The following is a 27,525-nucleotide window of genomic DNA, read 5'->3' as shown; positions in this document are numbered from 1 at the left end:
ATGGCAAATGGAGAGCTGTCTGGGTTTTTTTCTCTCTCAGATGTGATTGATGACAGGACTCAGCAGAGGCCGGCACACTTCACAGAGCACCGAGTCTGCTGAACTACTGCAGAAATCATTTCTTCACCTCTGTCCCTCCACAGTGTCCTCTCACTTAATTTTCCCTTGCATGGTTCGGACCAGAAATTATTCTCTTACACAAAGACACTCATGCAATCTGTGCAAACACAACGCAAAAGATTTTGGCTTGTTCCAAAACCTAGTATGCTGCCTACATAGCCAAGCTTCCTTTTATGGTTGCATCTTAACTGAAATGGAACCTCAATAGTGATTGAACATTCTACATAGGCAGCCACTTATAGAATTTGTTGAACAGCTGCAACAATAGCATGTTGCTAAGGTAGCCCAGAGAAACTCTAAGAAGTACAAAAATACACACACAGAGTAAAATAGTACATATTTCATTAGATAGATGCGACTATTTCCTGTAGCAACAGCAGAGCACCGCATTAGCAACGTCAAGGTTACGGATTCGATTCTCAGGGAATGCATGAACTGAAAACAAGTACAGTCTTAATACAAGTTGCTTTGGATAAAATCATAATTGCATACAATACAATGCATGTTAATTTAACATGCATTGTTTTTATACAATACACTATACAATACACTACCTTAGATGGACTTTTTTTTCCACTGAGAAACACCACAATGCATTACGGGTTTGCTTTCATCCAGGATGCTGTTTTAGAATTCAGTCTAAAAATGCTCTGTAAAAAATGTGTTATTTTTAAGGAAAAGACCTGTAAAACTGCTACAGTGAAAACGTGTTAATTAAACAGTAAGTTACCTTACAATACAGCATTAAGAGAAGAAAAATGAAATTTATATACACATGCATTTTATGTAACTTAAAATACTGTAAAACACTGTCAAATTTATAGTGAAATACTATTACTTACTGTATAATTTACAGTGAAAAGTTCCCTGTGTAACCACGTCTATTTTTTTTTAATAGTCTTGCTCCTTTTGATTTTTATTAGCAGTATTGTATTTTATGTACAGTATGTTTCTGCGTTAAATTTTATTTAGTTAATGTTTATTGCATAACTGGTTTTACGTTTATGACCTTGTGCACAATCTATACATGAGAATTTTCCCTATTATATGGACAAGCAACTTACAATGAACCCTGATTCATCGCGTAACTTTCTATTGTACTGCTTGAATTATTATAGTGGTTGTTAGTATATTTTAAGGTAAAAAGCAGATTATGGTAGTTCAAGTAGATTGGTGTATTAACATTATATCACTTAATAAAATGTATGGTTTTAAGCTGTAAAAATATGCAAGCACCAAACTGCCATTCAGCGAAACCTGACACATTTTCACATTTTAGGATGAATTTCTGGCAACCACAGCTGCAGGGAATGCAGGAAGTCAAAAGACGTATAGCTTGAATTTAATGTAAGTCTCTTTGGATACAAGTATGTGCCAAAAGCAAAAAATGCATGTAAATTTAATGAAACTTTTTGAATAAAAGATACCTATAAATATTAAATGCCATTTGTTTAATTCTCTCACCTTTTCCATCATCTTAGATGGATATTTTTCCACTGAGAAAGACCATAGTGTATTATGGGACTGCGTTCTCCATCAAGGTCAAAAGACTGTATCTAAGATGGAATAATAATGATGCTTCTGTACCTGCACAAGCAGTTCACTAGGCTTCATAACCGAGCTTTTATATGCATGTGATGATACAGGTGCTGCATACAATATAAGCAAAAAAATGAAAACCACTGTTGCTATGGAAATTCAGACTAAATGTCACAGAACTCCTCATATGGCCTTTCAGGACCCGGTCTCCATTAAAAGGTTACACAGATGATAATGTGTGGTGATGTTTTGAAAGAGAGAAGGTTTCTGGTGTTACCGAGACAGCGCGTCTCCGTCCCGCTCCAGAGACCCGATGCCAGACATTCCCGTACAGTCGAGCCCACCAGAATGTAGCCCGAGTTGCAGGTAAAAATAGCGGTTGCTCCGAAGGTCGTCTGCGTTCCAATTTTCCGTCCATTAGGAGGAGTGGGCAGCTCTCCACACGAAATGACTGCAGTGAAAGGCAATAGAGAACAGAATGAATCGACAAGCACCTTAAAGACAACACGTACGACTGTGATTTACACCCCTGATAAACAAAAAACTGAAGAAATGCAGGAATGAGGAAAATGTCTATATATATATATATATATATATATATATATATATATATATATATATATATATAAAAATTTAAAAACACCACAGGACAAATGTACATAAAAATATATCAAGAAGAAATTACTTCAGAATGGATATGTGCCTTATAAGTACTAATAAACATCCAATATGTTAATAATAGGCTTGCTAATAAGCAACTAGTTCATATTGAGGATTGGTCCCTGAACTAAAGTGTTACCAATTTAAAAAAGATACTTTCCCTTAAAATTCTTCAACTAACTAACAAGTAAAAGCTAACTTGACTGTGTTTACCAGGTTTACAGCTTCAAAACTGTAACTACATTTGAGGAATGTAGTAGAAAATAGCTAACTAACAAAGTAGAAGCAAACATCTATATTTGATCACATTTTACAATTAAAAAGTTATAGAAACATAAATATGTTTTTTTTTTAATATTTAAAAAGATACTTTCCCTTTAACTGCTTCAACTTAACTAGCTAGTAAAAGCTAACTGGTACTTCAAAAGAATAGTTTAACTGTTCCAACAACATGTATGATTGTGAAAAAAAAAAAAACACCACGAAATGCACAAAAATACCCAAGAGCTGCATTTGAGGAATTTAGTAGCAAGTAGCTAATTAAAGGATTCATTCACTTCCAGAATAAAAAATTCTGAATAATTTACTCATCGCCATGTCATATTAAGGATTTTTAGGAAACATTCTAGGATTTTTCTCTATATAGTGGACTTCAATGGTGGCCAATGGGTTGAAGGTCCAAATTGTAGTTTCAATGCAGCTTCAAAGGGCTCTACATGATCCCAGCCGAGGAAAACGGGTTTTATTTACTGGCCACTAAATGTCTTATCTAGCAAAACGATCGGTCATTTTCTAAGAAAAAAAAAAATAATTATTTTCGACTGAAGAAAGAAAGACATGAACATCTTGGATCACGTGGGGGTGAGTAAATTATTAGGAATTTTTTTATTCTGGAAGTGAACTAATCCTTTAACTAAATTTGACAATATTTTTAAGATGAAAATGTTACAGAAACATAGAAGATCTGATTGTTAAATTGAAAACAATCACAGGGATTCCACTTCGCTGGTTTGAATCCTATCTCACTGGTAAGTCTTTCAAGGTGGCCTGGGGAGGGGAGGTATCCAAGGCACATCAACTGGTCACTGGGGTTCCTCAGGGATCAGTTCTTGGACCCCTCCTCTTCTCCACATACACTACATCACTGGGTCCCATCATACAAGTACATGGTTTCTCTTACCATTGCTATGCTGATGACACACAACTCTATCTCTCATTTCAACCAGATGATCCAACGGTAGCTGCACAGATCTCAGGCTGCCTGGCAGACATCTTGGCATGGATGAAAGTACATCACCTACAGCTTGTCTTCCCTGCCACTCCAACTCTACAGCATGATGTTACCATCAAGTTAGATTCATCAACAATTATCCCATCAAGTTCGGTCAGCAATCTTGGTGTAATCTTCGATGACCAGCTGACTTTAAAAAAAAACACATTCCAAAAACTGCTCGATCTTGCAGTTTTGCATTGCACAGCATCAGAAATATCAGGCCCTTCCTTACACAGCATGTCACACAACTTCTTGTCCAGGCCCTTGTCATTTCTAGACTGGACTACTGCAATGCTCTTCTAGCTGGACTTCCATCATGCACAATTAAACCTTTACACATGATTCAGAATGCAGCGGCATGACTGGTCTTCAACGAACCCAAAAAGGCCCATGTCACACCTCTCTTTATATCCCTGCACTGGCTCCCGGTTGCAGCTCACATCAAGTTCAAGACACTCTCCTACTTCCACTCACTTATGAGAATCTACATCCCCTCCAGAAGTCTGAGATCTGCAAGTGAGCGACGCCTAGTGGTGCCATCACAGAGAGGCACAAAATCACTTTCCAGAACGTTTTCATTCACTGTTCCTGGCTGGTGGAATGAACTTCCCACCCCTATCCGGGAATACTGAAACTCATCTCTTCAGTCATCACTTGACTTCATCTTAAAAAAAAATAAAAAATCCCTTTGCTTTCTTTCCTTAACCTCTCCCTGTCTAGCTAGTATTTACTCCGAACAATGCCTGAAACTTTGTATTGCAAGCACTTCCTGTGTATATTTGCCTCTTTATAATGAATCGCTTATTGTATTCCTCAATTGTAAGTCGCTTTGGATAAAAGTGTCTGCTAAATGAATAAATGTAAATGTAAATGTAAAAAGATGCTGCTTTAGTAAAAGCTAACTTTTTCTTTGAAAGTGTAGCTTGACTGTTCAGACATTTTAACACTAGTCTCAACAAGTAGTTAACTAAAAGTAGAAGTAATCTATGATCACTTTTTATGATAAAAATGTTATAGAATTGTACAGAAATTTAAAAAGATACTGAAACTTAAACTGCTTCAAAGTAACTAGCCAGTAATAGTTAACTACTACTTTAAAAGTGTTTGTAAGAGTAGTTTGTGTCTTGGGAAGGAACAATTTCAAAGTAGCCTCACACAAACACTGTTCTTATCCATCCAAAACCAGCTGATAATATAGTGAGAAGCTGAATGTTTGAGATGAGAGGAGATCAGGGATGTATTATATATGTGATACACTGTTCAGGAGCGTTTACTGGTGCAGGAAAACCACAGCGGCATCATCATTTCATCTGTTATCAACTTCTCATCATCTTCACTCTGATTGTTGTTGTTTTTGAAAATTGACGCCGCAGTCTTCTCGCCAGGGTGCAGGATCCTGTCAGACACCATCAGTCATAAAGCGCCTCTAATGTTTAGATTGTGCCTCTCATATGGGAGCCATAAACACATTCATCACGTCTGTAGTTACAGCAGACGCACAACATTGATAACTCAACCATCTGAGGATGGCACCTGCTGATGAAGGACTGCGATAGTAACAAAACAACTGGATTTACTCAGGATTCCTAGCTCATTCAGCTGTTTTTTTTAATTGATGTAATAAATAATAATAAATGAAAGTTCAAACAGCTGATAAAAATATCACAATAATCCACACCACTCCAGTCCATCAATTATGTCTTATGAAGTAAAAAACTGTGTTTGTAAGAAGCAAATACATTATTAAGGCATTTTAACTTCAAACCGTTGCATCTGGGTAAAATGCGAGTCCTGTGGTGTGGTGTGGATTACTTGTGAATTATTGTCATGTTTTTATCAGCGTTGATGGCACCCATTCACTGCAGAGGATGTAACGCTAAATTTCTCCAAATCTGCTCCAATGAAGAAACAAACACTTCTAAATCTTGGATGGCGTGAAGATGAGTACATTTTCAGCAAATTTTCATTTTTAGGTGAACTATTCCTTTAAACAGCCTTTATAAAGGAGACTATACAGTGCCACATTTGTTTCATTATCATAATGTCACCATATAAAGTCTCCTTGGAAACGACAACTTATGATTTCATAAGACATAACTGCAAAATACAATGGAGGTTTTGGACAATTTATATTTCCTTCTTTTTTTGGTCATGTCCTGACAAATCCATTATAAAAGTGCAAAAAAGGTATGTTATTTGTGTAATTGTTTCTAAGTGCTTTGAATTTAATTATTATAAAAATAGAACATTATAAAAAAAGTTAAAGAAACATTTCCATCCCAAGTGTTAAAGAGAACAAAAACAACACATTCTGGAAACTTGCGAAAAAATAATAATGGAAATGGAATCTAAAGCCATTGAAGAAGCCACTAAATATAAATTGCATGCTAAATTTATACACAAGTCTATGTGCACTTTGCAAAAAAAAATAAAAAATTAAGCTGTTACAGCTAACATTCTCAATGAAAACTTAAAAAAACAAACAAAAAAAAAAAACTAATATTAATTTGCTTTATGCCATGTTTTAATATTAAAACCCTTTCTGCAGAATTCTGCACGGAAATTTGCACAGAAAATTGCGGAAAACGCCCCCAGATTCCGTGTATCCAGTAAAGCACCGCACAAGCTGCTAATCTTTCACACTTCAGGACACAATTGACAAAATCATTAGTCTTGCTGTCTGCTCAGTTCTGACCATGAAAACCGGCCAGACTAACAAGGCCTGGGAATTGTGTGTGTCATGATATGTATAGCATTAATGTTTGAGTAACAAATGGAGCGCATAACTCACTCTTGCAGCGAGGTCGCTCGTTCCTCCAGCTCCACGTCCCATTGGACGTACAGTGAATGTGGGCGGGGCCGAGCCGGTAGTAGCCAGTGTTGCAAGTAAAGGCCACTTTAGTGCCGTATTCGTAACGAGAGCCATTGACGATCCTCCATTTGCCATGATCCAGGGTGAAGGAGCCAATGCTGGGACACACCACAACTGAGAGGAAATCAGCAGCATGGTTAAAATGTTTGTATGACACTTACAAATGCAATTTACCTTTACAAAACAATTTTCCACCCTCCATCTGAGCCTTTTTTGGCACTGTACCCATTAAGGGGAAAGCAAAAATACTGTCATCATTTACTTAGCCTCCATTTGTTCCAAACCTTTTTGAGTTTCTTTCCTCTGCTGAACACAAATGAAGATAGTTTGAAGAATGTTGGTAACCAAACAGTTGTTGTTAGCCATTGACTTCTACAGTAATGTTTTTCATACTATGGAAGTCAATGGCTACCGTCCACTGTTTTGTTACTGACATTCTTTAAACTATCTTCATTTGTGTTCACCCTGGGTCACGTCCAATATCTTTTTTGTGTTTAACAACTGAAGGAAATTCATACACGTTTGGAACAACTTGAGGGAGAACAAATGATTGTAACTATCCCCTTAAGTTTGGGGTCAGCAAGATTTTTAAAATAAAGTATCTTAAGCTCACCAAGGCTGCATTTACTTGATGAAAAATACAGTAAAGACAGTAATATTGTAAAATATTATTGCAATTTAAAATAACTGATTTCTGCTTCAATATATATTTCAAATGTAATTTATTCCTATGATGCAAATCTGAAATTTCAGCATCATTAATCCAGTGTTCAGTGTCACATGATCCTTCAGAAATCATTCTAATATGCTGATTTGCTGCTCAAGAAACATTTCAGATTTTTATTATTGCTGAAAACAGGTGATTAATATTTTTGTGGAAACCATGATTCTTTGATGATGAGTTCAAAAGAACAATTTATGTGACTAAAATTTATTTTTTTTGCAACATTATAGATATCTTTACTTTTGATCAATTTAATGCATCAATGCTGAATAAAAACATTAATTTCTTTAAAAAAAAAAAACTTAATTGGCTAACCTCTGCTATTAGTTTACACTGCTGTTCACCACAATTTGAACCATGATAACCTATGTGATACTGCTTCCCACTTAATAAGGACATTCTGATTGCACTAGCATATAGATTTTGATTTCTCTATTTTGATTTGATGAGGGTCTTTAATATAGAACACTGTGACCAGACATAATCAGTACAACCATTTAAACCCTTAAATGTTTTGATGATTGGAAGGCAGGACGTCTGTTCTTACCTGTGCAGCGAGGGATTTTATTGTGGTTGCTCCACATGCCGTCAGCCTGACACATGGTGCTGGTCACCTCTTTAGAGGACAGACGAAAGCCATCGTTGCAGAAGTAGGTGGCTCGTGTTCCTGCTGAATAATCAGCGGCCAGCATGCCTCCGTTCACAGGGGCCACGGGCGGCCCACAGGACACAGCTAGAAAAGACAATGAGATGAGACTCGCTATGCATCAAAACCTCAACAAAGAACATGAAATTAGTTCACCTTCCTTTTGTTTTCCATGAAAAATGGCATACAGAGGATTTGGGAATTAACAATCGATTCCTATTTAGAACTGATCCCACAAAAAAACAAACTGGATTCTCTTTATGTTAGTATCCAATAGCAGTTCTGGAACATCTGCAAAACACTGCATCACGTTTCTTTCAAACGTGCTTGAAAGTCAAGTTCCAGCACTAAGAAAGTTTTGTAAATGCACTTGTCAAGTTATATATTCTGTGCTGCCTTCAGAGTGGAAATACGTGGCTTGCATTACACACCTCACGGATAAACGAAAATCCAAAGTATGGATTTAAAGAGAAAACAAAGACGGCGAAGCTGCAAATGCAAATAATGTGAACGTATAATAACCTATTATTTCCCCCAAGACTTATATAATACAATTTACTTGAAATCTGAAGAACAGATCTCTCAAGGGCAGTGAATACATTAAGAATTATTTCCCAATTTTTGTCCAATCCTTCTTCAGTTCTGTCCACCCCAAATTATTGCCGAATGTGTGCTTGCACACAAGGTAATAATGCTTCCATTGTTCAAATAAATGCAACAAGACAAATAATAATATAATTAGAGAGTAAGTATAAGATACAGTTAGTTTAAGCCAGTATAGAATTAGAAATATGTAGAATTGACCCTCATGTTGTGATTTTTTGTCCTGATGGAAATGCTTGTTAATATTATTGCATTGGATTAAAACACAGTGACTTTGTTTACACAGGGTATAACAACCCCAAAAAGAGATAATATTTGCATTTCTTATTCCACTTTCTTACATTTGTGTTGAGCTGCCTCAAAAAAATTGCTTACACATTTCTCATTATGCTATATTGTCACCAAATCTTGGAACTTTTGATATATATATTTTTTTCAATTAGCACAAGTTTTATATTTCTTTTTGGAGCAGATTGATCGTAGGCTTCAGTGATTTTAATTTATACACATCAGTTTTTGAGCAAAAATTATTCACAAATACAGGTACATCTCACTAAATTAGAATGTCATGGAAAAGTTCATTTCAGTAATTCAACTCAAATTGTGAAACTCATGTATTAAATAAATTCAATGCACACAGACTGAAGTAGTTTAAGTCTTTGGTTCTTTTAATTGTGATGATTTTGGCTCACATTTAACAACAACCCACCAATTCACTATCTCAACAAATTAGAATACTTCATAAGACCAATAAAAAAAACATTTTAGTGAATTGTTGGCCTTCTGGAAAGTATGTTCATTTACTGTATATGTACTCAATACTCGGTAGGGGCTCCTTTTGCTTTAATTATTGCCTCAATTCGGCGTGGCATGGAGGTGATCAGTTTGTGGCACTGCTGAGGTGGTATGGAAGCCCAGGTTTCTTTGACAGTGGCCTTCAGCTCATCTGCATTTTTTGGTCTCTTGTTTCTCATTTTCCTCTTGACGATACCCCATAGATTCTCTGTGGGGTTCAGGTCTGGTGAGTTTGCTGGCCAGTCAAGCACACCAACACCATGGTCATTTAACCAACTTTTGGTGCTTTTGGCAGTGTGGGCAGGTGCCAAATCATGCTGGCAAATGAAATCAGCATCTTTAAAAAGCTGGTCAGCAGAAGGAAGCATGAAGTGCTCCAAAATTTCTTGGTAAACGGGTGCAGTGACTTTGGTTTTCAAAAAACACAATGGACCAACACCAGCAGATGACATTGCACCCCAAATCATCACAGACTGTGGAAACTTGACACTGGGCTTCAAGCAACTTGGGCTATGAGCTTCTCCACCCTTCCTCCAGACTCTAGGACTTTGGTTTCCAAATGAAATACAAAACTTGCTCTCATCTGAAAAGAGGACTTTGGACCACTGGGCAACAGTCCAGTTCTTCTTCTTAGCCCAGGTAAGACGCCTCTGACGTTGTCTGTGGTTCAGGAGTGGCTTAACAAGAGGAATACGACAACTGTAACACTTTACAATACGGTGACACTAATATGCATTAATTCATGCTTAACAAATACACAGATAATCATGAGTTAATGTATAACTCATGAAGAACTAAACCATTTATTAACAATTACTGCATCAGCAACAAATGAACATTCTATATGATTCATAGATTAAGTAATCAATAAATTGTTATTAGTTAAATGTGTCAAAGTATTAATTCCCTAATGACATATTACATTAACTAATAGTGTAAATTCTTATGTTAATTACCACAATGGGTTCAAGCATGCATTTCAACTTCCAGTTGTCTGCTTTAATTAATCATTAGCTAATGATTTGCATGGGTATCATTATGGTGTGACTTTACTTGTTGAGGCACATGACTAACTAACTAATTCAACATCTATAACCACAATGACATATTACTTAACAATTAGTTAATAGTCATGTGCCTCAACAAGTAAAGTCATAACATAATGATACCCATGCAAATCATTAGCTAATGATTAATTAAAGCAGACAACTGGAAGTTTAAAGGCATGGCTTCAACCCAATGTGGTAATTAACATATGAATTTACTTCATTAGTTAATAAAATAAGTTATTAGGTAATTAATAAATTATGTATATTAATATACTCTTTGAATCATATCGAATGTTCATTAGTTGCTGATGCAGTAATCATTAATAAATGGTTTAGTTCATTATGAGTTACATTAATTCATGATTATCTGTGCATTAGTTAAGCATTATTTAATGCATATTTGTGCACCCGTATTGTAAAGTGTTACCACGACAACTGTAGCCAAATTCCTTGACACTTCTGTGTGTGGTGGCTCTTGATGCCTTGACCCCAGCCTCAGTCCATTCCTTGTGAAGTTCACCCAAACTCTTGAATCGATTTTGCTTGACAATCCTCATAAGACTGCGGTTCTCTCGGTTGGTTGTGCATCTTTTTCTTCCACACTTTTTCCTTCCACTCAACTTTCTGTTAACATGCTTGGATACAGCACTCTGTGAACAGCCAGCTTCTTTAGCAATGAATGTTTGTGGCTTACCCTCCTTGTGAAGGGTGTCAATGTTTGTCTTCTGGACAACTGTCAGATCAGCAGTCTTCCCCATGATTGTGTAGCCTAGTGAACCAAACTGAGAGACCATTTTGAAGACTCAGGAAACCTTTGCAGGTGTTTGGTGGCAGAATTGGTGGGTTTTTGTTAAATGTGAGCCAAAATCATCACAATTAAAAGAACCAAAGACTTAAACTACTTCAGTCTGTGTGCATTTAATTAATTTAATACACGAGTTTCACAATTTGAGTTGAATTACTGAAATAAACAAACTTTTCCACGACATTCTAATTTATTGAGATGCACCTGTAATGTTTTTTTTCACTCAAAAATATTACAGAGTTGCATAAACTCAGATCAATGAGGCCTATGATCAATATAATAAATAAAAAACCTGTGCTAATTGAAAGAAAACAAGTTGACAAAGAGATTAAATTCAAGATTTTCAGCACAGCACAAGGGTTTAGAAATGTCCATCCAAGAAACTCCAATACAGATTTGTCCTTTTACAATGGCAGTTCGTTAATATCAGTTTCCTCGTTAACCTATCCACAAAAGCCAATTACACAAGTAATTGGACCAAAGCATTGATGCACACACACCTTATATGGCTAGTTTTCCAGCAGATGAGGGCAGGTGAGGTCAATGCCATTGATTCAGTGCCCTCTGAGTGAACTCTGAATTAACACTTTCCCTACAGAAACCAGGATGTGCAAAACAACTAGTCGGTGGATTGTCTAAACAACTAGTCAACCAACTTTCTTAAGGTCTGCCAGTGTGTCATAAAATCCCGTAACTTAGTAAAATCCAGTTTCTTAACGACAGGAAGCAGGGAAAAGAAACATTAGTAAATATTGGCAGAGGATTTGTTGAATGTTGTAATGTTTTGTGGTGATGTTAGCGGGTTTATGTCACACTAAAACATCCATGTTTGATAAAATCACAGAACATATCAAAATTTACTTCAAAACGTCTTCATGTAAACTAACTGACAGTCCCTCACTTTTTATTTGCATTCTTCTTGAAATTGTTTAAATAATCAAGTTATAATTAATAACGCTAACTAATAAAATGAATGCGTTTTAAAAAAAAAATGCTTCCTTAAATTACAACAACAACACATTAATTTTAAGAGTTACACTCTAAAAAAAACGGTGCTATATAGCACTAAATGTGGTTCTTGGCTCGTAATCATAGGGGAACCACTTTTGGTGCTATATAGCACCATATCTTTAAAGGTGCTATACAGCACCTTTGTCAAATGGTGCTATGTAGAACCATAAGAGGTGACATATTGCATTGTATTTCTTCAACAAAAATGGTGCTGAAGAGCACCAACAGTGGTTCTTTGGCTCGTAAAGAACCTTTAAAGTGGCTTAACAGGTTCTTTGTACGGCAGTGGTGCTATATAACACTATAATCACCCCAAAGAACCACTGAAGAACCGCTGAAGAACCATACAAGAGCTTAACAGGTTCTGTATATGGTAGCGGTGCTATATAGCCCCTCAGTCATGCCAAAGAACCGCTGAAGAACCGCTGAGGAACCACTGAAGCACCACGATTTGGTGCTATACAGCATCAAAAGTGGTTAAGAACCACTTTTAGTGCTATATAGCACCATTTTGTTTTTTAGAGTGTAGCATAGCAGGAATGACTCATTACCGTATTTGACCACATGAAGTCCACACATAGAATGGAAGGTCAAAACATGGTCATGTGTGAGCAAACGGGGCTGTAATTAACCAGCATGACAAAAATGTGTAATTAAACACATGGAAAAGGTGCTGGAGTTTGCTCAAAGCTGAATCAATACAGCGATGAAACATAATAGGTTGTCCAATTACTGAGTGCTAAAATTCTAATCAAATAAATCCAGCAAAACAACAGGGCTCGTATTAATGCTAATAAAACCTAAGCAGAAAGCAAACCTCATTCAGCCATATTAATTAGCAGAAAACAAAGAGGCGATTGATCAGTGATGCTGGCGTCTGACACGGCCTGCCTTTGCACAACAATTCAATCTCAATAACATTCATAATGAACACAAAATGCCACATCTGGATAGAAGTGCATCAAATATTCTAGTAATGCAGTTGTTTCCTTGATGCTCGCTAATGAATGTCAACAATAGCAAAAAATAAATAAATAAATAAATAGCTAAGAACATTAGTGTCTTATGAAGAATTAATTGGCTAAATATACAAAACTCAGAAAAATAGTTCACCCAGAATAGAAATTTCTGATATCTACTCATGTTTGTCATTTCTTTTTTGGGTGAACCCCTTTTTTAATTTATACTTATTATATTGATATTGACTTGGTAATCTCTTATCTAGCAAGCACCAGCCCACTGTTTCAAAACCTAAAAAATGGTCTTCAAATATGCCAATTTATCTTCTTTCTTCAGCAGATTCTCCTCCTGGACTGTTTCCAGAATTATAACACAACGAGGTGCTGCTATCTTGAACCATTTGTTCCTTCATTTTTTCTTCTTCATCTGCTAAAAATTCATATCCTTTCTCAGTAACCTATTTACCCTTTATTATTTTGTTTTGCTCTCTTTTTTTTTTTTTTTTTCAAGTGGCAGTTTATTTTTGATTCGAGTGAAGGTAATTGAACATGCCCCTTTGGGCTTTTCCCCCCCGACAACACTTCTGCTGTTCTAATATTTGTTATAGGAAAACAAAACAACAATTATATATAAGCCTATATTATATATGCATAAAATATAATGTCCTTGATGGAGCACAAAAATGTTTAAAAGTACGGAGCTGTGAGTTTTGCCAGTGAATGTTAAAATCAAACAATACCTGAGCACAAGTGATTGTCATTTAAATTAGCCTTGGCAGTCAACTCAAGGAAATGCAATTTTTGTAGACTCAAGAAAAATATAATAAAGACAACACCTTGACATGCAGGCACAGATGAGTCCCAGGCCAGATAACCCAACTCAGTTCTCCTGCAGACGGCCATATTTTTCCCGATGAGCCTGTAGCCACGGTCACAGGCCCAGCGGACGACGCTGTTGACGTGGCCACCCGTCTGGCTGACCACAAAACCGTGCTGCGGAGAGTCTGGGGTGCTGCAGTACATCGCTACAGATGATAGCACGGATCATTAAAAACTCACACAATATTTACTCAACACATCAGCATCATCATTATCACAGATAAATAATTGGCAACACTTTACAATAATCATTAAATCATTATTGTATAATCATGACATTTGAAACAACAAAATTGTCCATTAGCAGTACATAATATAATGTGTTAACACTACGAATGAATATATATATATATATATATATATATATATATATATATAACATAATAAATACAATATTTTAAACACAATAAAGTGCTACTAAATAATTCTAATTGTGCCTTCAAGACTTGTTGCAATTATCATATTTACAAGTTAAGAATTGCCAGCGGGAAACTTTGTAATCAATATATATAATAATTACACATTATATTATATAATAGATTATATTAACAATAAAGTCTTACTAAATATTTCTACTCTAATTGTGCCTTCAAGTCTTGTTGCAATTATCATATTTAAAAATTACCACCAGCTTTTTTTTTTTCATATTGTTGGCATGTAAATGAAAGAATTTAGGTGTTCTATACAGATAATGAGTTGAAAGGCATTAGCAGAAAAGCTACATTTCCCATCATTCTCTGTGGTAGCATGAGAATGGATAAATACACTGAAAAACACATCAAGTGAACAAATGTGCATCTTTTGCTTTTCATTTTGTTGCTTTAGCAATAAAAAAACAACCTGTGTCTGTCAGTGAAAAAGGAATATGAAATTGCACAATGCATCTACTGTATTTTATTCTTTCACATCATAATTACAACTTCTGAATGTTTCCCAGGAGGATCTGAAAGCAGCATACGGTTTCTTTCACACATCTTGTGTCTGCAGCATGTAAGCATCACACAGTCATTTCATTACATCTTTTGCAATAAAGTAAAATAATGGAGTGAACTATTTACTAATGTTTGAAAACACTTTTGTGCTTCATGCACATCCCACATGCAGCGACAAGCACTTTCTATTCAATTCAGGTCTAACTGAAACCATGATTTGAGCAGTTCTCCTCCTTATCTTATGTATATTGAATATAATGTGTAGATTTGGAGTTTAATATTGCAACTGAAATACTGATATGTAATGCATTGTGGTTATTTTCTGTATACATTTCAAAATTCCTGTATACATGTATAAATTCATGTCTGACTGAAACCAGGTGACTTAAGCAGTTCTCCTCGTGTATACTGAATTTAACCTGGATCTGGAGTTTTGAACTGCAATTTATATATTTATGAGAGAATACTGATATGTGGTAAAGCAATGTGGGTATTTTCTGTATATGTTACACCACACAAACATGAACTATCTGATGTGACGTAGTGTATGCAAATTTATCTACCTCAAGTGGGCATTTTTATGCACATTTTGGAAATTGTATTTGTATCTTGGTGTTTGCATCGGGCATGTTATTTATGCACTGCCCCAGAATTTACATAAAATATGTGGCTGGAATCCGGCTAGTGTGGGAGTTCAACACACACCGGTGTTTGCAGTTTTCCTTATATGCTGCACAAGCAGGAAGTGTGAAACAGGCCTAAAATGTGACATCTTACATAAAATGTGCTGTAAAATTGAACGATTTGACTATATTCTTCAGCATTTTAGGCCTATATAGTTTTTAGGCAGCTTTAGGCAGTTACATACAAATACACAAACATTTGGACACAAACACATGGACAGATGGGACACAGACTTGGACGAACGTGTCATGGGCAGGACAGACAAAAGGTCACGAGAGACACACATAGAACTGAAAGGAATTACCAATCGGGGATACATACTTTGATACTCACCCACGTAAGCGATACGAAAGCCCTTTTTGTTGGTGCCGTGATCAGACGACCAGCGGAGAAACAGTTGGTGACCCGTGGTGGTAATGTTGAAAGGTACACTTAGATCTCCACTCAACACAGCCAGGTTCTGACTGTAAATATTTGGTCCTGCAAAAAATAAAACACATTTGCATTTCCAATGCAAATAATACAGCAAATAAATGTCTTTAAAGTTATGTACAATGATAGTTTGAAGAAGTTTGCAAACTGCAAATTTAGGAGACCGAATGCAATTCAGAATTCAATTATGTCATCGCTGATGGTTCGATTTTGACAGCAGCATTTTCAAAATTTAAAGGAAAAGTTTACTGAAAAATGAAAATTCGCTGAAAATTTATTCACCCTCAGGCCATCCAAAATGTAGACGAGTTTGTTTCTTCATTGGAACAGATTTAGCATTTCTACATCACTTGCTCACCGATGGATCCTCTGCAGTGAATGGGTGCCGTCAGAATGAGAGTCCAAACAGCGGATAAAAATAATCTACAAGTACCACACCACTCCAGTCCATCAATTAGCATATGCGAAGTGAAAAGCTGTGCGTTTAAAATAATAAAAAAAATTAGGGCATTTTAACTTTAAAATTTCGCTTCTGGCCATTGATGGACTGCAGTGGTGTGTATTACTTGTGGATTATTGTGATGTTTTTAACGGCTGTTTGGATTCTCATTCTGAAGGCACCCATTCACTGCAGAGCAAGTGATGAAATGCTGAATTTCTCCAAATCTGTTACAATGAAGAAACAAACTCATCATCACCTTGGATGGCCTGAGGGAGTACATGCTCAGCAAATTTTCATTTTTGGGTGAACTATTCCTCTAACAAGTAGTTTCCAAATGTGGCAATGAGCAAAGAAGATTTCTCAGAATAAATCCATCATGTGGAAACGTCCATCCGATGGGATTCAGCCGATTTAGTTTTAGACACTAGGGAAAGAGCTCCAAAAATTGCTTTGCTGCAAAACATGAACACAAAATCTGGCCTGAGAGAAGGAAATTGGTATTGCTTCTCACTTCCTATTCCACTGGGGCTCTGCAAATGCCATGGGCATTAATGAGCATCCAATCAATGATGAGTAATAGGGTAATTTGCTGATTGCAAGCACTTAAGTAATTAGCGCTAATAACACTCTGAATGTATTTCGAATTGTCTTTGCCACTGCCTCAGTATCAAGAAATACTCAAATCTTTCCAGCATTTTGCATGTCTGCTGGTTCTAAATGAGGTTTTTTTAGGGGGATAGGAAATATTTCTCTCGTAATGGTCATGGGTCTAAAAAAGCAACTCCGTTATTTCTCAAACACATTCCCAAGGCTCCAAATTTCATTTCAAATTTTCAAGAAAAGCGTCAAGAGTTACGACAGGCCAGAGAATAATGACTGTAATATTCAGGGACACAGTTGCACGGGCTGTCAGATGATGCCTGAATATGAGGAATAATTCAAACCCACCATCAAAGATCTCCAGAATATCAAACTCTTTCTCCGTCTGGAAGAGTTCAAAGTGCAGTGTGATGTTGTAGCCCTTCTCCACGTTGATCATCCAGGAGCACATCTGAAGGTTGGGGTAGCTGTCAGGATAACCTGGACTCAGGATTACGCCCGTCGAGTCGAACAGAACTTCATTGTCAGGACATTGCACTAAGAAGCAACCAAATGATCACGTGTTAAATAGTGCAAAAAACAGCCCAGGCTCAATGGAAAAAAGTGCCTCTGGTGACATTTCTGCAAAATTATATCACAGTATGTTGCTTCCCGAATGTTTTGTGACACTTTCAAAGTGAAATGTCCATTGGGTGCCAATAAAACAGTGTTTAGTTTTATCAGGAACAGATGAACGTTAAACTGGCAACTTTGAATCGTGGCAGAAACGTACAGAGTGTGATGCTAAAAGATTAATGCATTTGAACGTAACATCATAACGTACCACCTACACTATACCTGACCCTAAGCCTAATCAATAGTGTTAGCAAACATGAAGCTCAAGCAAACGTGACATTTTCATATGCTTCTACAAGTCTTTGAGCCTTTTTATGGTGTGTTTCACAAGTCTTATACCAGGTGCGTTTCCGAGCACGTTTACTACATCAGAAAAACCACATATGGAGCTGGTTATGTGATGCAAACATCAAAATGTATTAGTTTACATATTATGCATTATTTTAAATGTGTTTTAAGGTCATAACATAGTATTGGGCAAGGAATTGTGGGGAAAAAATCGTTATCGATTGATAATCTGGCCCTGTAATCATAATGTGTGTGAACAAGGAATAAAAATAGTTGTTTTATTACTCCAAATGTTCATTTTAGCTGTAAATCGCTAATCGTATAGGAATGTTTTTGAGTTTTGCAAAAATGCAGGTAGGCATGTTTTTCAAATGTGCCATGTTGGCAAAAACATTGTGATTGACATTGTCACCATGCTCTATGCTTATGCAACTCCCTAAATAGACCATTTTTCACTTTATCATTATTTCATTTTTCCCCCTGAAGAGCATTTATCATGTCAACCTTATAATCAAGGTTTCTTGCCTCGTAATTTACTTTTACCCAACATGATGAGGAGTTTCTGTGTGATTTGCAGTAATTTTCCTATTCTCACTAAAAGTAAAATTTGACATGACTCAATCACAGTCAATCAGAACATTTTGAGATAAATAAACTGTTATCATGTAGAGTATAATTTTGAAGCAATGTGCAGAGCTACTTAACACAATGGCACTGAAATACAAAGCTGGTTAAAAATATAACAAAAACATGTTGCTACTCTTTAGAGTACCAAGATGATTTGAATTGGCCACAGGAAGCAGAATTGTAACTTACTTTAGAATGACAGGAAGATGAATTACTGAATCGCAATTCATAGAATCCTTTCACTCCGATATTTGTTTTGAAAATATGATTAAATATATAAAAACGTGTACATTTTTATTTTTAAAAATAGACTTTAAACTTACAGTATCTTTTCTAGTTAAAAATAAAACTACAATAAAACTTTTCTAGTTAAAAATGACCACAATGCAGATGAATTTCAATGTATTTCAATGTATATTAACATTCAATTGCAAGTCAGCACAGTGTTTGCTACCTCAGTTCATATTCTGCTGTAATATTAAAAGAATTCATTTTAAATGTAATTAATATGCTAAAACTGTAATCATTTACTCTAATTATTAATGGTAAATACTAATATGAAATATTAGGAAAATGGCCGAATGGAACGTCAATTTTTATACTTTCTCTTTAGTTGAAAAGTACAATGCATTTGAATTTCAATGTATATCAGCTGTAATATTAAAATGACTCATTTTAATGCAATAACGCAGTTAATTTGCTAAAAACGGTAATAATCTGCTTTAAAATGATGGTAAACACTTATATAAAATGTTAGAAACAGCGCAGAATGGATTTTCTCAAATACTTTTTTTCTTTATAGTTCAAAATAACATCAATACATTTGGATTTCAATTATTTCAATGTATTTTACCATTCAAATTTGTACTGCAAGTCTGCACCCTGTTCGCTACTCCAATTCAATTTTTTTGCTATATAATTGAAACGATTCAGTTTAAATATAATGATTACATTTATTTGCAAATAACTGTAATAATTTGATGGTGCAATTATTGATGGTGAATACTAATAAAAAATATGGGGAAATATGGGGAAATGGCAGAATGCAACTGGAATGGAAAGCATTCTAATTTTTGCCTTTCAAGTTAATAATAACATCAATGCATCTGAATTTCATTTGAATTGCTGTAAAATCTAAATAATTCATTTTAAATATAATAACTAACTTAATTTACTAACATTTTTAAAGACAGATACTAATATAAAATACGGGAAAAATATCAGAATGTATATATATATTACACTTTATATACTTATACTTGATATATTTACATGTATCATACTTTATACTTTATTTTATACTTCTTGTCTTCTAGTTAACAATAGCATCAATGTATTTGAATTTAGTGTATTTAAATATATTCTAACATTCAAATTTCAAGTCTGCACCCTGTTTATTACCTCAATTCATAATGAACTTGACTGAACCTGAAAAATGTTCTGAATGGCACATAATCATTATGTTTACATGTAATGTGGGCGGTCATACAGTAAATACAGGCACTCATGGTTGCGAGTGTTACTTCAAGACATCAGGAATCGTGCTGTTTGATATTAAGTTTTAAACACAATGACTCACAATGGCGTACTGTGCTTTCCTTCATCCGGAAGTGCAAAAGAGCCTAACAACTAGCGGCAGAGCTAACGACGTGAGACATAAAAACAGGAAGAGCACCGACACAAATGAGACAGCGTGCTGGATGTGCTGCCAAACTAACCTTGGCAGACTGGAGGAGGACCATCCATCTGCAGTCGCTCGCCCAACCTACAGGTCAAGATCTCGCTCCCGAGCAGCGTGAAGCCCGGCAGGCAGCGGTACCTGATGATGTCTCCTGTTGAGTAATTACACACACAGATCTTTGCCTTTCCACTACAACTAGCGCTCAACATCACATTAGCTAATTAAGACCTGACCGCTTACACGCTTGTGACAGTAATGATGACAAATGCAGAGCGTCGGGTGTTATTTTCCCCACAGAAAGGGGCATTTTCTTTCACATTAAATAAGAAACGCTGCATTGCGAAGGTGGACACCTTGGGAGCGTCTCTTTAATGAGGGTTCGACGCGTGATAAATCTATGCAAACAGATGATCATCAAACGTTCTGCAGTCTTACCAATTTCAAATTCATCATCTTCAGCCAGGATCTCTGCGTTGGCGACACGTGGGGGAGGTTGACAGACACGAAGTTGGTAAGCTGCAAAGGGAACGAGATGAGTGAGAAACGTGATGTTTAGCTGCTGGTTAAGTGATAACGCTTTGAATGCAACCTACACACTTGCATCTTAAATCATCACACCTGTCAACCGAGTTTTTCTAAACGTACAACAAAATTACGTGCTGCAGCTGCAAAGTATGAATCATAATCAAGGGTCATAGCATCTGCCTCGCCAACACTGATTATGCCTTACAATTATAACAATGTCTAATTGCAAGAGTTTCTAAAAGAGGATCATATGCATAACCTGCTATTAGCGGTATGTTATGATAATAGTCACTATTGTGATGTAACATCATTTGAAGACATAATATGTTGAGCAGTACAGTACGTCATACGCCCTCACTAAGCCATAGAATTCTCAAATGTCAAGAATAGTTTATGCGTTCTTTTATGCACGTAAAAAATTCCTTTTAAAATATTATAAAAAAAAAAAAAAAAGTTTTTTTATAATATTAAAACAATTCATTTTCAACTGTAGTAATTTGCTGTAATTATTAATGGCAAATACTATATAAAATATTAGCAAAATGACAGCATGGAAAAATATATTTTACGAAGAAAAATAGCATTTATGCAACCCGTTTATAATCCTGAAGATTAATACATAGTTAAGGTGATAACAATAACAATAATATATATATATAATTTACTGTAATATTAAAATGATTCATTTTAAATGTAATAAATCAATTTTCTAATAAAATGTAATACTTCTCTGGAATTATAATGGTAAATATATATAAAATGACCAACAAAATGGCAGCATAGAAACATATTTTTGAATGTATACGATGAAGATTAATACATAGTGTTAAGGTGCTGGTTAAAGGGATTAAAAATAATAATAATAATTAAAATAGGTTTTTGCTTTAATGTTATTTATTTTGAATGTAATCATTTTAAATAATTTGCTAATAAATGTAATAATTTCCTGTAATTATTAATGGTAAACAATATATAAAATATTAGGAAAATGGCAGAATGGAACACATAAATTGTTTTTTCTTTTAAGACAAAAAAAAAAGTGATGCTTGTTTATGCAACCTGCCGACACAATGAACGAATACAATGAAGATTAATACATTTATTGTCCAGGTTAAGGGGTTAATAATAATAATAATAATAAAAAATTAATTTTTAGTGTAATATTATTTGCTTTACATGTAAGATCATATGCATAACCTTAATTTGCTGTAATGATTAATGGCTAATATTACACATAAATCACTAGACAAATGGCAGAAAATGTATTTCATACACTTTCTGAAGAAAAGAAGCGGTGCTTGTTTATGCAAACTGCCGACACAACGAACAAATGCAAAGATGATGAATACACAGTGTTAAGGGTTTCTTCAAATGAGTTTAAGCACCTTTTTTAATATAGGTAAGATCCAGCAAACGCTCTCAGTATCTTAACATCATGAAGATTCACCAGCTATCGAAGAGCTAAATGACCTCTATATTGTTCGACGGCAACACCGACAAACAAAAACACATTTCATTTAGAATTCATCATTGGGGAAACACAGGAACACTCAGAAACACTCTGAACGTTGAGAAACTCAGCTGTTACTACGCTAACACATTAAAGGCAATTTTAAACCAGAGAATGGGCATTTTGGCAGCTTTGGGACCATGACTATCTTATTTTATTATCTTTTAAAATTCTAATCAGCTTTGTGCTTTGCAGCACTTGACATAACTTCCTTATGCTGTATCGGTTTATTGGTGAACTACAAAAGCATCAGCAGAAAATATGCTAACGCAGATATTAACGTCCTTTATTGAATAACGGTCTCCCAACACAATTGCAAAATAGATTAGTGAAAACCAATGGGGTTCAAAGGTCATCCGACGTGTTCTGATGCTATTTCCCCAGTTAAAAGCTATTCCATAACCTAGTGATCTGCCTACATTGATAGAAATACAAACAAAGATTATTGCAACTGGACACACTTTAAAGCAGCATTGCAAGTATCTTTGGTAAAACGTGAAATAAATCCAAGATTGTGGGCAAGTCGGGAGGTATTTACATCAAAAACATACTTGTATTTCAATCAAAACCAAAAAGCACTAATTAAAACCAATGCATTTTATGCTCGAGTATTGTGTTGGATGCTAAATACAAATCAATTTTTCAGTCTCCATACGAAGAGTGCATCTGTTTTGTATGATGTACACTATGTAGAGCATATCAAATCATCACTTATGAGGTTCCATAACAGCTAGGATGCTGCCTTAGAAGCCGAATGCATATGTCTCCACACCTGCTCGTTCAGAAATGGCTGATATTACGGATGATGGAAGTTTCCAAACACATTATAGCGCCATCGGAATGTGGCAGCTGCAATAATCGAAGCCATTTTCCGAAGAAAAAAGTAATGCAATTTCTAGCCCTTGCAGTAAACCAAAAAACAAGGGGCCAGAAAGCAGCAACGTGACACGCTAAACAGGCGTTCGAAGGCACACAATCCAGAAGGTTCCTAATGCAATTTCATGCCACAGTTTGGGTTGAATGTATGTACGTTCAAGGCTCGTCTCAGCGTACGTACGGCATAAGTAACACGTTCTGTGGGTGTGAGGGAATAAGCCTGGATAATTGAGCTGACAATAAACAACTATGAGCGAACTAAGCCGTTGTGAAAGAGGAAGCAAAACCGCGCAAGATTCTGCTCACCATGGTAACGCAGAAGAAAGAATCCGCTGGTGCTGAAGTCGCTGTGGAACTTGAGCAGGATGTGATTGGACGTGCTGGAAACAGCTTCCTGAGGCGAGCTGCCGCTGAATTGACCGATCTGTGGGGATGTTTGGTCAGGGCCGTCCCTAAGGGAGACAACAGATCTGTTCAAATACAGATACGAAACATTAAAAACCTTCTTTGACTTCTTCTGTCTGCTGATACACTCTCCATAAGTCGCTCTCCCACGTCTGGCGGGTGCGTGTCGGGATCTTATAAAGAACGTTTATGAAAACAGGACAGCAGACGTCTCTTCACTGCAGTGTGTGTCAGTCGTGCTTCTAAACCCTGAATAAACAGGCTGAATGGTGACTTATACGCTCAACGCGAAGCATTCAAAATGACCTTGGTTCTCAATCACTAAAAAATCTGTAACAGCATTATTTTATTTTTTTTTTTTTTTTTTAATTAGGACAATTTTTTAACGTTGTTCATAATAACGTCTGATTTAGTGTGCACTCAAATAACAGTTTCTATTGTGGTTATGCAAAATACTTTTGCTGGATAATAAATGCATGTTCATTATGATCACTTTATTATACATTTTCTGTAATATTGATTTGACAGCACTGAAACTACAGAAACAGAACAACTTGAACTCAGTTGAGGTGGATAATGACTCTGTCTTCTAAAGAGCAGCTTTAGAGCTGAATCAGTTTAATCTGATGAATCATAATTGATGAATTTTGCAGCATCGACACTGTTACTGAACTGAATTGAATCACCATAAAACTGAATTGAGCTGAATAACGACAGGTGCCAAGATTTTTTTTTTAATACAAAAGTCAAAAACCAAACTTGATTTGAGGGTTGTGGGCCAAAAGTAAATGTTGCATTATACGCAAATATATCCAAGTATTTTCAAAGGTGATATATATATATATATATATATATATATATATATGCTAATAAATGTGCTGTAATTATTAATAGTAAATATTATATCTAAAAAAATAGAAAATTACAGTATGAAAATATAGAAAAAATAATAAATAAATAATATAATTTCAAACAAATTACTTCATGGCAATTGTGCAATTTTTGTTTTTTAGTCTAATGGTTTCAATTTGTTAAAATTTGACATTTTACAATGTTAAACGTTTAGAATTATATAATTTTATTTTTCTTTCAAATGTTTAAATTATTTTAAACTTCATTTATATTTTTCATAATAAAATTTATTTTTTAATACAAAAAAATTATCTATAAAATATAAAAAGGCATATATATTAAAAAAAAGATTCCTCCTTTGTGATATGACACAGCAGGTCAAATCAAAAGTCATAATGGGCCAAAAGCAGGCATTTCTGGCATAAACTCATCTTCTGTGGTCAGTTTTCCCTTTCAGATAATCTACTGTTATGGCAGAGAAACTGTTTGATAGGATTTTGAAGAACTTTTTGTACATGTGTCCTCCTTGCACCAAATTTCATCTTACTCAACAAATTTGGCTCCCTTGCTCTGACCCTGGGAATTAAACAGGCTGATTTTGGTATTGTACCTTGAAGACCTCTGTGTGTAAATGACTTTGCATGAAAAATGCGTAACAGTTGCATTGAGCTTTGAATATGCATTGATATGTAAATGTCGGAGGTCATACATTATTGTGTTTATGATAAATGATTTTTGAAGGAGGCGTTAGTGGGGAAAGACTTATACAAAGTACATCAAACAGTTATATTTCAGAAAAGCAAGAAAAATCCTATTTTCCATGAAGTGAACACAAGCGTCTACATTTTGCTTTCGCACCAGCCGACACTTCAGCATTAATGTTCAGTCAAGGAGGAAATATATGGAAGATGGAAAAGCACAAGAGAAATGTGTGAAACTAAACAGATAAAACACTAAAATAAAGTGTTACGTAAGCCTCAGCTTAGCAGCATTAGCACAAATGCATTTTTCATGGACAAGGACAAACTTTCTGGTGGAGTGCTTGACAAATCATTTTGATAAATCCAAAACTAGACATAGGCAGATAATCGATTTGACTGATATTTGTTTACACTCACACTTGGTTACTAGTTCTTTTTACTGATAATGGCATCATTTGAACAGTAACTAAACAGTAACACCCAACAACAAGTAACAGCGGGTTTTATTTTGTATCACGTGAAAAATACTTGAACTAATACTTGAACTCATTATGCATTGTCCAAAGATGAAAATAAACTTGCACAATATTACTACTACTACTATTACTACAAATTATAATAACATTATATTATTATATAATATTGTGCAAGTTTATTTTTTATCTCTAACAAGTTCCACTATTATTATTATTATTATGTAATGGTTAATAATTAGATTGGAAAGTAAAGTATCTATTATTAATATTATTATTAACCATTACATAATAATAATATTAATAATTATTATTATTATTTGCAGTTGTTATCAAAAATATAGTACATATAAAATATTGTTAATCACTGGATATTTAAAAAAATCAATCAATCAATATAAAGGGTTACTATAATTATTCATTTAAAATGTAATAATTGAATTGAATTGAATTTAAATATAAGAAAGAAAGAAAGAAAGAAAGAAAGAAAAGAAAGAAAGAAAAAATATATATAAGAAAGAAAGAAAGAAAGAAAGAAAGAAAGAAAGAAAGAAAAAATATATATAAGAAAGAAAGAAAGAAAGAAAGAGAAAGAAAGAAAGAGAAAGAAAGAAAGAAAGAAAGAAAAAAGAAAGAAAGAAAAAAAAAATATAAGAAAGAAAGAAAAAGAAATTGTGAAGTTTTTGTTTTTCAGTCTACTGGTTTTAGTCTAAATAATTTGTATTTCATTACTGGATATATCTAACTATCAAGAAAAGCAATTATGAATTTGATTAAAATAGTTTATGCATGTCAATGATCAGTCTCTGAAACAAAAATAATTGGTATCAGTATAAAAAAACCCCAATGTTATTCTGTGAGTATAACACTCATGTTGTTATATGACACCAGATGCAAGTCTTTAGGTGAGGAGTTCTTATAAAAGTCCTACCAGATGGTGATGTAGTCGTAGATGGGCTCGGTGTTGAGCACGGTGAAGTTGATGTGGATGCCGTTGCCTGGAGGTACTCGGATGCTCCATATGCAGTCTTTAAGATTGGGGTAGTCAGCCGGGTGGCCCGGAGAGTAGATGGTCCCATTGAGGGCTGTGATATTACCACCGCAAAGTGCTGACGGAGGACAAATAAAATCAAAACACAATCAGCAATTTGTGGAGAACTGCACTGCCTTACATACAGTACAGCTGCAACAAGCAATAATGCAGTGATAAGCCTAAAGTTCACCGCAAAAGTCCTGCCTCCATATATGGTCCTTATTTTCCCCTGAACATCTCATAGAATTTACAAAACATGACAGTTTAATTAAAAGCTGGTTATCTGTTCGATAGGCTCTGTACCTTCACAGCGAGGCACAGGATGGTTCCAGTTGCGGCTGATGCCGTGCAGACACGTGAGCGACGCTTCGCCCAGCAGCGTGTATCCTGGCAGACACTGGAACGAGATGGTCATGCCCACTCCAAAATCACTGCCAATCACCACCCCGTTCCGAAAGGGCCGCGGATCCGGACACCTCTGCAGTTCATATGCTGAGTGACCACAGAGCAGAAGGCTTTATTCAGTGAGAGGCCGAAAGGAATGCCAATGTCCATCAGTGTTGTAATTGATAACTAAAAGTATTAAAAATAGCTTTTGCCAAAAAAATAAAAAAAAAAAATAGAGGAAAAAAAGGCAGAAATAAAATAAAATATTAGATTAAATAGAATTTCTTAGTATAGAATTTATTAGAATAAAATAAAACATTAGACAAAACATTTAAATGTAAATGAAAATTATACTTAATAAACTCAAGTGGATGTAATAAACTACTAAAATTGAAATAAAAATAAATGAAAGCTACAAAAAAACTAATAAAAAATGACAAGCACATAAAATTACTAAAACTAAAATGAAAATGAAAACTGAAAAGACAGAAATAAATGCTAATTTAATATATTTATACATCCTATAA

General features: G+C 35.1%; 1 protein-coding gene across 2 annotated transcripts in view; it reads right to left on the bottom strand.

Annotated features, from left to right (window-relative positions):
- csmd3a (CUB and Sushi multiple domains 3a) overlaps positions 1–27,525 on the bottom strand; it is a 288,864-nt gene that overhangs the window by 59,277 nt on the left and 202,062 nt on the right. The window contains exons 42-52 of one of the 2 annotated variants that reach the window (XM_058747031.1): positions 26,915–27,103; positions 26,510–26,687; positions 23,454–23,599; positions 20,672–20,752; positions 20,274–20,387; positions 17,374–17,562; positions 15,873–16,031; positions 13,893–14,081; positions 7,736–7,921; positions 6,384–6,578; positions 1,937–2,110 (exon numbers count right to left, since the gene is read on the bottom strand). In XM_058747031.1, coding sequence (XP_058603014.1) covers positions 1,937–2,110; positions 6,384–6,578; positions 7,736–7,921; positions 13,893–14,081; positions 15,873–16,031; positions 17,374–17,562; positions 20,274–20,387; positions 20,672–20,752; positions 23,454–23,599; positions 26,510–26,687; positions 26,915–27,103 — 1,800 coding nt within the window. The remainder of the gene's footprint in view (positions 1–1,936; positions 2,111–6,383; positions 6,579–7,735; positions 7,922–13,892; positions 14,082–15,872; positions 16,032–17,373; positions 17,563–20,273; positions 20,388–20,671; positions 20,753–23,453; positions 23,600–26,509; positions 26,688–26,914; positions 27,104–27,525) is intronic. The other variant, XM_058747032.1, reaches the window with a different exon arrangement.

The sequence above is a fragment of the Onychostoma macrolepis genome, chromosome 16 (assembly GCF_012432095.1).
Source record: "Onychostoma macrolepis isolate SWU-2019 chromosome 16, ASM1243209v1, whole genome shotgun sequence".
In the NCBI taxonomy this organism is placed as follows: domain Eukaryota; kingdom Metazoa; phylum Chordata; class Actinopteri; order Cypriniformes; family Cyprinidae; genus Onychostoma; species Onychostoma macrolepis.
Note: the sequence above shows the minus strand (reverse complement) of the source record. Positions and strands in the feature narration are given on the sequence as shown.